The 10,948-nt window shown below is 35.3% G+C and overlaps 1 protein-coding gene across 1 annotated transcript; it reads right to left on the bottom strand.

The window, feature by feature from the left end:
* Positions 1-264: 264 nt before the first annotated feature.
* On the bottom strand, positions 265-6,260 carry LOC149170356 (putative E3 ubiquitin-protein ligase ARI7). The gene is made up of 4 exons (XM_089425532.1): positions 4,612-6,260; positions 576-629; positions 429-499; positions 265-338 (listed from the first exon to the last, which is right to left on the bottom strand). The coding sequence occupies exons 1-4, from the start codon at positions 6,258-6,260 to the stop codon at positions 265-267; spliced, it is 1,848 nt and encodes a 615-aa protein (XP_089281658.1).
* Between the last annotated feature and the right edge of the window lie 4,688 nt (positions 6,261-10,948).

Consider the following 10,948-nt stretch of genomic DNA (forward strand, 5'->3'; position numbering starts at 1 on the left):
ATATATATATGTCAAAGTCGAACATCCACAGTTCAATGTTCAGAGACTAGCAAATAAAACAGAGTTGAAAATACCAAAAACCACCGCAAGGTCACCACAAGACCATGTCATTACAACCATAATTAAAAATAGCACAACCATAAATATACAGTGGAGCCATAGGCACAGTGAGGCCAAGAAACTGCAAGGCCGAAGCCAAACCACGACAACAGTCTTATAAACCCTAGGAATAACAAAACCCTCAAATAGACAAACAGGGAACATTCAAGGAGCGACCCTACCCAGTTCGAGCACCTGAGTGAGGGTGCGAGGTCCATAAATAGAGACCAGTCGTGCACCTGCATGGCCAACAAGCAGGCCATCAGAAATAGTTAAATGAAGCCATAAATGTAGGGTTGAAGGGAAAGGAAAAGACCAACAGAACTCACTTGAGAAAATCGAGCCCGTGCGAACCCAAGGAGAGAAACCATGAACAGAGGTTACAGCCACGGAGTGCTCACTGCCCACAAGGAGCAAGAGCTGTCAACGCTGGAAGAAAACGAGGAGAAAAATACCAGCATGGAGAGCAAGCTTACCTCTGGTTAATTGCCAAATGAGAGCCGAGAGCCAAGCCACTCCGCAACCGCAACCTGTGGCAAGAACCAAGCAAAAAATCAAACAGAGGAGCAAGTGCATTAAAACTAATAGCATATAACAAAAGTCTACAGCTGAAAACGTAACTAGAGCTCAGCCAAATAGAAACTAGAGACCGAGACCGAGGGTTCCAGACCCAGAGCCGAGAAAACAAGCACAGAACAGGCAACATTGATAGCATACGCAGGAGGAGACCCTTAGAGAAATGCATGTCTAGGCACAATGAAACTAAACCCCTGTAAAACAACCAGAGCCAAAACCCTTGTTTCGCAGAACAGCAGAACAAACAGAATAGAGACCTTCCTCACAAGTAGCAGAGTGAAACAGTAGTGAAATGACACGACTTAGGGTTGTGGGGGTTTGGTAAGAGGTGGGAAGGAACGGGCCCCAAGGGGAGAACACATGTCCTCAAATCATTAACACCACAGTACAGTGCCATAAAGTCAACCAGCTACGCAAATAACACCCAAACAATCAACTTTTAATTGTCTATACGGAATGGTGATACAAGAGTATCTTATTGTGTTTTTCTTGGTTTCCAAGTTAAGAGTATTGGATGTTATAAACATTATAGATATGTGACAAACTTGTGGTTGTACAAGTCCTAATAAAAACCCAAGGCCAAGACCCCAATACTGGATGCAAATTTAAATAAAAAGTAGGTTTCACAAATTCGTATGTTTTCTATAGGTCAAATCTCATGTTCAAGGTAGGCATGTTGTAATCGATTACAATGTATATAAGTGAATATGTAATTGGCCATGAAGACACTAGGATTAATGAGTGAACAAGTGGCATTCGGGCGTGTTAAAAGCGATGTAGGGACATTGGTCACCCATCAAATACCTCCCCTCATACATGGCTTGAACAATGATGTGTGTCACCGAAAGAGTTAACATGGTGTTATTTGTATTAATGAAATTTTATCTTTATTCTTTAAACCTAAATAGAGTTGACTAGTTTGGCAAGCCAGTACTGAGTTCTTTGCCTCTCTATCTTTCGTTCACACATTTTTAGTCATTTGAGTTCCTGAACTGTGTAAGATACTTTAGGATGAATTTATAACTTCAAGAACTGTATCTCAAGTCTTGGTTGCACAATAGACTTATGATTCTTAGTATTTGAAAGTATTAGACTACAATGATTTGCAGGAATTGTGTGTTTTCCCATTAGACCCTTATGGTCAAGGAGTCGTGATAGAGGAAGGCCTTGTGACTATTTCAAGAGGTTGTCCTAATTTGACCTCTGTAGTATATTTCTGTTTTTAAATGACTAATGCAGCTATGATTATTTTGGCAAGAAAGAGTCCTCTTCTCACCTGTTTCTGCTTATGTAATATTTATCCCACATGCCTGGATCACTTGTCAAAGCAACCTGTGGATGACGGGTTTGGAGCAATTATTCAATATTGCAAAAGTTTACAACATTTATCTATGGCTTGCTTGCTTACAGACAAGGTCTTTCAAGTGATTGGTACGTATCGCAAGTGTTTGGAGATTCTTTCTGTTTCTTTTACTAGTGATAGCGATTTTGGGATGCAATGCTTTGTTACCAAAAACAAGAGGGTATCCATTGTTCCTATTAAAAAACACAATAGAAATGAGATGGCATGGACAACATTGTTTTCTATACCCGTTCTCATTTTTATAGGAGAGAAACTGGTTTTCCAGAAACGATTCATTTCTTACAGTGGATTGATGCAAAACGTTCTTTGGTTTTCCCTGCAAAGATTTGGTTTCTCCGTGCCTTCTCCATTTCGCAATTTCTAATCCAAACTCATGCAAAGTCTTGTTAACTCTTGTTCTAAAATCAAACTGCATCCAAAACGCACTACATGCAATCTAGTTTCCTTTTTCATTAAGGTAAGGAGAGGAAAACATATTCAATAGAGAAGATTCAATAGGTGCAACCAACTTGTAGATTGTCCAAGAAGATGTTCTTTACTTTACTTAACATTAATCAAACACTTTGCTAAAGATATCATCATTTGTATATTTGTGGATTAATTTATAAAATAATAATTTTTATTATTTAATTGTAATGTCTAACCTAAGTCAGACACCAAATTGGTGTATGAAGCACAAGGATTTGACTACTAAGCCTATAAAAGCATACATACTCTATCCCTCTTGTTTTAAATTTGTCACCTTCTAAGAGGAAACACATGCTCTTAACCATTAGGCCACTGAAGCTATGTAAGAGAAATAGCATATAAAACATACTAAATAAGTGGCCAAAATTAACAGTTCAAGTTATGAAATTTCAAACAATAAATTTGATAATTATTTTTGTTTCTACATTATTTTACATTTCCTAATTTTTTTTCTATTATAATTATTAATATGTTTAATAAATTAGATTTTTATATCTTATGATTTAAAATATATTTCTAATACATTATTAAATTCAAAATCAAAATAAAAATATATTTCTAGCACATAATTAAATTCAAAATCATAAAATTGTGAGAAGACATTTATAAAAAATTAACAAACATGAATATTCTATTCCGACAAATTCTAATAATATTTCAAAAGTCATTAAAAAAAATATTTACACACGTAAAAAATGTTGTAGGGTTGAAAAATTAGATATAATGTTTGATGTACCATTATGTTGCATTACATGTGTTAGTTTCTCATTATGTAATATAGGCATGTGTGCATCATCTTACATGTTTGGTTTGTCGTGGGATTCTCGTTAAGATTCTCGTTTACCTATCGGAAAATGTGATAAGGAAGGTGAGGGCCCAGAAGCTCTATTGAAACCTGGCCCTTGAATTGGTTTTCAATTAAACTTGAGAAGTACTGGAGGTAGATACGTAGCTCACTGGGATGCTGAATTATTCCAAAGAGCCTGGAATTCTTTTTAATCTAAGGGATGACTGATTTGAAATAGTTTTAAGATGTTAAAGGAAGATAGAGCCTTAAAATATCATTATTTATATTTAACCAGTTTACAATGGATTTATTAGCCGTATTTAATGTCTTTTTAAATTTATTTAATTTTTTAAAGAGTGAATTAATAAAACAGTAGGTTAATTGGTCTATATTTTAGTGACTATTTAAAAAAATATATATATGAAGATGGGTTTTGGTTTTATACACATGTTAAAAGACATTTTTTATATAGCATATTTAGATGGACTACATGTTTCACAACTGAATCAAGACTAAGCCTTCATGTGAATTAAAATTTGCTTTGCTTTCCACAATTAGAAGTTTTGAATCTCTGACTTTTAGATAATGAGTACATTAGTAAAACCCCATGTTTCTAATTGGTTTACATCTTAAGAGTAGTTTCTTTTACATCTTAGTAATAGTTAGAAAATAATTAAAATAAATGATGTTTTTTATCCATTTACATAAATAAAAAAACAAATTTTATAAAATTTTCCCAAATACAACCAGATAGACAATATGAAAACTAATTGAAAAACATCTTGCTTCTCAGAATTGAATCCAACCCATTTAAAATTCAAATGAAAGAATATAAAAAAATTTAAACTGAAGAATATAAAAATGGAATTTGATAAACTTATATGTATGCCAAAATACCTTTTAATATAATCTCCATAAATAGAATCAAACATTAAATTTAAATAATAATTTCTTTGGATTTGATAGACCTATGTAGATCCTAAAATACCCTTTAATATAATTTCCATAACTAAAATCATACATTAAATTTAAATAATAATTTATTTTATTAGAATAAAATAAAAAACAATAACTATATTTATTAAATATTAATATTTATAATAAAATAAAAAAAACAATAACCATATTTATTAAATATTAAAATAAATATTAATAACAGACCATAATATTGACATTCAAATTGAACCATATAAAAATGGGATGTCATAGAGTTGTGTATGTCAAAATACCCTTTAATATAATCTCAATAAATAGAATCAAGCATTAAATTTAAATAATAATTTAAATAATAAATAGAATCAAGCTTCTTCATGCGCACCCTGCTGGTGCATTAATCCGACTAACTTCGGAGAGATTGTTTTCAAAAGCCTGAATTAGGTTTTCAAAATATTGGCCCGTCGATTTTGTGAGCTTTTCAAGCCTCATACAGAATTCATCAAAATCGCGCAACGCCTTTTTCCCAGTCGAAGTATAAGAGTCAGCTTTAAGGGCGATTTCTATATGGTCTTGCAACTCTCGTTCAACGCAATGATGAAGTCGTTCTAAACTACTTTCAGCTTCACCTTGCAGGAATTCGAAAAAATCTTGTTTTTTGCGAACAATATCAGCATCCTGATCATGATCGCTGGAGGGGGTTAAATAATAACCATATGCATATGTCCATTTAAGCATGTGCCTGCATTCTGCTATCTGTAACCATGCATCTACCAGACACTTGAACCCTGTTAAACCAGATCGACTCTTTCTCGTCTGTATACACTCATTCAATCTTTTAATCTCTACCTCTCTCACAGCCTGCAGATCAGATAACGCCTTTTCCTCTGCCTTTTCATTTGCCTTCCATCTTCGGGCATAAAATTCCAATCTATCTGAGACCGGATTGGTCGATTGATTCCCATCATGTCTTCCTGATGTTGCAGCCTCAGACCTATATTGGTTGCAACGATGGGCAGAATGAGTATCGTTATACCAATCACCAAGGCATACCCAACAGAATTGAAATTCACACGGGGAACTACATGTCATGTGCATACACCCTTGATCTTTCTCTATTGGTCGTTTACACCTTGGACACGGCTTGGAATTACGAAGTATCCAGTACGCATTGAGTAAATCACCATAATTAATTTGATCAATCCATTTTCTGACTGTGTCGCAGCCTATTGGACGATGAGACTCCTCTAAACAATTCCAGCAAAATTTATGTGAACAATTGCAGACAACCTCCTCATGAGTTACATTAGAATTAGCAGAGCCAACCTCCACACAGTACACGCAGTCTGGCGCTGGACACCATTTAACCCTACTGTCTTGTTCAACATATGACCTCACAAGATAGGTTCTATATTTGTTCTTATCTTCCTCAGATAACCCCAGAGAAAAAACCATGTCTTCACTCACAATGGCACGGCATCGTGGACCTTGATGTGGACCTTGATGTGGACATCGTAGGTTGAGGCATCCTGAACCATCATGATTTATTGATGTGTGAATAAAAGTTCGCCAACAATCTTGGCAAAATAAATGCTCGCAGTACTTGAGTGATTTCATGTCTCTGATCTTGAAATCATAGAAACATATCGGACAGGTAGTTAACTCCTCCCATTTTTCTTCTTTGGTCTCATGTTTATCGTCGGGCTGCAACAATAGGCCCACAACATTCCTTACTCTCTCCTCATCGGCAAACCATTGATCGCAGGCATTAGTAGAATTCCAATCGAAGTGACGCAAAAGAATAGTTGCCTCGGCTTCAGAGACAGCAAGCACATTGGAAACGCTTTTGGTAGCATTGTGCTGACGCTCACGAATGTCGTTCAGACTTAAAACCGTATATTTCATACGTCCTTTATTGTCATCATGACGACTGCGTGCTATTTCCACCATGCTTTCATATCTCAATTCTTCATCTTCGTTTTCGCTTTCGTTGCTTTCCCTTTCATCGCTTTCGCTGTCATATATCTCTGCCATTTTTCACGAAAATTATAATGCCTGTGCAATCTGGGGTAAAGGCAATAGAATAAATCAGGGGAGGTTGGCTGTCAAGGTTGCTCTGCTTCCTCAAACATAGAATGAAAACCTAGTCCGCACCTACAACAGACAGAAAGGGAGGAGGGATGAGAATACCAAACGCCAAGATAACGCCAGAGAAGCAGAAGCACATTTCAGTGTGATGAGAGCTGCTTCTGCAGGTCGGAGAGTATCATGGAGTTAAACATAATTCGTTCTCATATCACTCCACACCACGTTTACATGAAATTTCATTGAGTGAGTGGTATGTGAATATAAAGAGTAAAGAGAAGTAACGTTTCGTTTCTTCTTCTTTTGAAATATTCTAATGACTTTTCCTTTCCCTACCCAGAATTTTTAGGCGTAAATCACATGGCATTTCTTGTTTTGCATAACATCAAACTGTAAATCTCATGATCAGGTAAATGCTAAATTGACAACGGCAACAGATCTAGTTTTGCGTATTAAATAGATAAAGCAGAACCTCCACCCTTAAATCTCATGACCAAGTAACCCTAAATTTCACTGGTGACTGGTAAAAGGGTTAGTTTAGACAAGATTAGGAGTAAAATTTAATTAAATAAGTTAATTCTATTACTTATGTGGTTATTAAAATCAAAGTAAATGGGCCAATTTTATAAACTTATAATTATAATTAGCAGTTGCCCTAAAAAGTGCAAAGAGAGTAGATTTTTTAAATTAGAAAAATAGTATGAAAATTGGAAAAATGGTACAAAGAATGCATTTATAGATATGTATATCATATGTATTCCGCCCATAAAAATGAAGGCCGCCCATAACAGAAATGAAGGCCACGACGAGTTCCGCCCATCACTGAAGGATGAAATAATCACAAATATTCAAACTAAGAGTATTAAATAATCACAAATTCTGAATTGCATTACCCTCCTGAATAGCCTCTCAACTATGTCAATTCCTCCTCTGAAATTTCTTCTGAAAGTTTCTTCGAAAGGATCACAATTATATATCCTGAGACCTTGATCGGCGCCACAAGCAAAACAACCAGTCTTGGTTGAAATACGTGCCAAGCAAGGTGGCTTCATTATTGCTGCTGGACTCTGATGTGGACTGAAGAGGTGACAAGGATGCTGAAGATTGATGGCCAGATTGTGCAGGTGACTGTTCACTGTCAGTAGTTTGATACCCCGATGGGGATGGAGAAGGTGGTGAACGCATAGGCATAGAAGTAGTTGCCATCATATTCTCAGCAAAAACTCTTCAATGAAGAATTCCCCCAGTTGCAAAAATGCGTGAGCAGAGCGAGTCAAATATGTCCAAAATCCATGAGGTTTGAGCTACAAATTTCCCGTTATTTAAGATACCCAAAACAAGAACTGTCCAACTCGTCTATACGATCAAAATTTCTTGTACAATGAAATCACAAACTGGTGTTTGTGGTCTACTTAGCTTTCCCAGTAAAATGAGATCAGAGAAAACCTTAGGAACCATATGTTTGTTATAAATGTAGAAACCATATGTTTGTTATAAATGTAGAGACTTTGACAAATCTTTGTAATCCCAGAAATATTCACTATAAAAATTTGGCAAAAATATTGCAAAATTTTCTAAATTTCTAAGCATTTGATATATTTTATTTTAAAAACTAGAAATTTATTAACCAAACGACAAATGTTAAAAACATTCCAAGATTCTGGCCTACGAACAAGTCCATAGAAATCCACGACGCAGAGTAATTTCATACTATGTGTTTACAACTTTTATAAAATTAAGTTGTTCTTAAATATAACAATGAGTTTTAACAAACCTTCTGCGAAATTTGGATTATCTAACAAGCCGACAATATTAGGCAAAGTTATATTAAATTTGTAAAAGACCATTTGATATTCTCCCAACCCTATCGAAAAGTTCATACATTCAAAATTCAAATATAGTATAAAGTTTAACCATTTTGTGAGATAATTTATTGATAGTAAAAGACACTGACGAAAATGCGGTAAATTTGTATTATGTACTAACAAACAGAGGGGAAGAAGATCAAATTTAGAAAAATTTGGAAAAACCATCAAGATTTCACAAAATTATTAGGTATTTTATTGATATTTTGCAGCATTTACCAATTCTAGATAACTTCCACCAGAATTGAACGAAAATTGACGAAATTGTCGAACGGCTACGGAATTTCGAAACAACCCGCTAGAGTCCTATCAGCCCCCGACAAATTCAAAGGAGGTTTGTCTAATATGACTCATCTTAGAAACTGCAACATAAACCCTAGCTTTAATTTAAGCGCGCGAAACTCGGTACCCCAGATTTCAGCCAAAAAATTCCTGTATCCACCAAATATCCATAACATAGACAGCAAGATTTGAATACCACAATCCTACACAGGTGGTGACCATTATCGTTCCAGAAAACGGAATTAATAGCTTCGAATAGGTAGGGATGACGAATGGTGAATAGTAGCAGAACATGTGTTTCCGCTTTCGAGATACAGGGCTCAAATCCGAAGATAAAGTAGTCAATTCAAATAATTGTAGGTTACAGGGTTCGAATCTGGAATCAAATAAATAAAATGCGGGTTACATGGTTCAAATCTAGGATCAAATAAATAAATTGCACGTTATAGGGTTCGAATCCAAAGACAAAGTAATATAATCAAATAATTGCAGGGTACAGGGTTCCGAAAACAAAGTGGACAAATTAAATTATTCTAATTAAACCAGACTCACATGGTTTTGCAACTGGCGAGCAAACCCTACGAGCTCCCCCACAAGGAGCTGCCGAGATCCTTGCTTTGGAAGACTTAATTTCTGTTCTGTAGGGATTGGAAAAATTCATCTCTACATCGTTAAGAAGACTGCCAAGCAGACGGAAGTCGTCCTCGAAGGCCTGGAATGAGATCTCCTTAGCAATATCGTCTGTGGTGTCCGTCATGACGTCTAACGAGAGTCGAACCCTCGACCTCTGAACGTTGAATTACACTACGCCGCAGCTCAACATTCGACGTCCCTGTCGTCCATTCATTTACAGAATGGAGAGGTATTTACAGGGGAATATTTTCCGAATAATCTTTGGGTACTAAAGGACAGAGTTTTTGCATAACAGGGCTAGGTTCAATGCACAGCAGAACTTGGAGAAGAAGGCAACTCAACCGATATTTGGAAAAAGCAATCAAAGTGCAGTGCATGCTTGTCAGATGACACTTCAAATCAAGGTCGAAAGAGTCTTACCTGATCGAACGGAGCAGGGTAAAAGTGTTGACGATTGTTGATGCATAGAAAGCCCTATCGGCCTAAATATATATTAAAATATTAAAATTTTAAAATTTTAAATATTAAAATATTCCTTCCAACCCTTATTTTACTCTAATAATTATATGTTTAATATCTTTTATATAATATTTACATATTCAATAATTTTTACAACTAACTATTAATTACTCTAATATTTATATTTAATAACTTTGATGGGGATGGAGAAGGTGGTGAACACATAGGCATAGAAGTAGTTGCCATCATATTCTCAGCCAAAACTCTTCAATGAAGAATTCCCCCAGTTGCAAAAATGCGTCAGCAGAGCGAGTCAAATATGTCCAAAATCCATGAGGTTTGAGCTACAAATTTCCCGTTATTTAAGATACCCAAAACAAGAACTGTCCAACTCGTCTATACGATCAAAATTTCCTGTACAATGAAATCACAAACTGGTGTTTGTGGTCTACTTCGCTTTCCCAGTAAAATGAGATCAGAGAAAACCTTAGGAACCATATGTTTGTTATAAATGTAGAAACTTTGATAAATCTTTGTAATCCCAGAAATATTCACTATAAAGATTTGGCAAAAATATTGCAAAATTTTCTAAATTTCCAGGGATTTGATATATTTTATTTTAAAAACTAGAAATTTATTAACCAAACGACAAATGTTAAAAAAATTCCAAGATTCTGCCCTACGAACACAAGGTCCATAGAAATCCACGACGCAGAGTAATTTCATACTCTGTGTTTACAACTTTTATAAAATTAAGTTGTTCTTAAATATAACAATCAGTTTTAACAAACCTTCTGTGAAATTCAGATTATCTAACAAGCCGACAATATTAGGCAAAGTTATATTAAATTTGTAAAAAACCATTTGATATTCTCCCAACCCTATCGAAAAGTTCATACATTCAAATATAGTGTAAAGTTTAACCATTTTGTGAGACAATTTATTGATAGTAAAAGACACTGACGAAAATGCGGTAAATTCGTATTATGTACTAACAAACGGAGGGGAAGAAGATCAAATTTATAAAAACCATCAAGATTTCACAAAATTTATTAGGTATTTTATTGATATTTTGCAGCATTTACCAATTCTAGATAACTTCCACCAGAATTGAACGAAAATTGACGAAATTGTCGAACGGCTACGGAATTTCGAAACAACCCGCTAGAGTCCTATCAGCCGCCCGGCAAATTCAAAGGAGGTTTGTCTAATATGACTCATCTTAGAAACTGCAACATAAACCCTAGCTTGATTTAAGCGCGCGAACCTCGGTACCCCAGATTTCAGCCAAAAAATTCCTGTATCCACCAAATATCCATAACATAGACAGCAAGATTTGAATACCACAATCCTACACAGGTGGTGACCATTATCGTTCCAAAAAACGGAAGTAATAGC

The sequence above is a fragment of the Pinus tabuliformis genome, chromosome 4_2 (assembly GCF_031772625.1).
Source record: "Pinus tabuliformis cultivar Carrire ecotype Pingquan chromosome 4_2, CPIR1, whole genome shotgun sequence".
Lineage (NCBI taxonomy): Eukaryota > Viridiplantae > Streptophyta > Pinopsida > Pinales > Pinaceae > Pinus > Pinus tabuliformis.

Excerpts from the sequence above, each read along its gene's own strand:
- LOC149170356 (XM_089425532.1), bottom strand. The coding sequence starts at position 6,260 with ATGGCAGAGATATATGACAGCGAAAGCGATGAAAGGGAAAGCAACGAA. Across the intron at positions 630-4,611 it reads CGGATTAATGCACCAGCAGG|GTTGCGGTTGCGGAGTGGCT; the intron begins GTGCGCATGAAG and ends TTCTTGCCACAG. Across the intron at positions 500-575 it reads CATTTGGCAATTAACCAGAG|TGAGCACTCCGTGGCTGTAA; the intron begins GTAAGCTTGCTC and ends CCTTGTGGGCAG.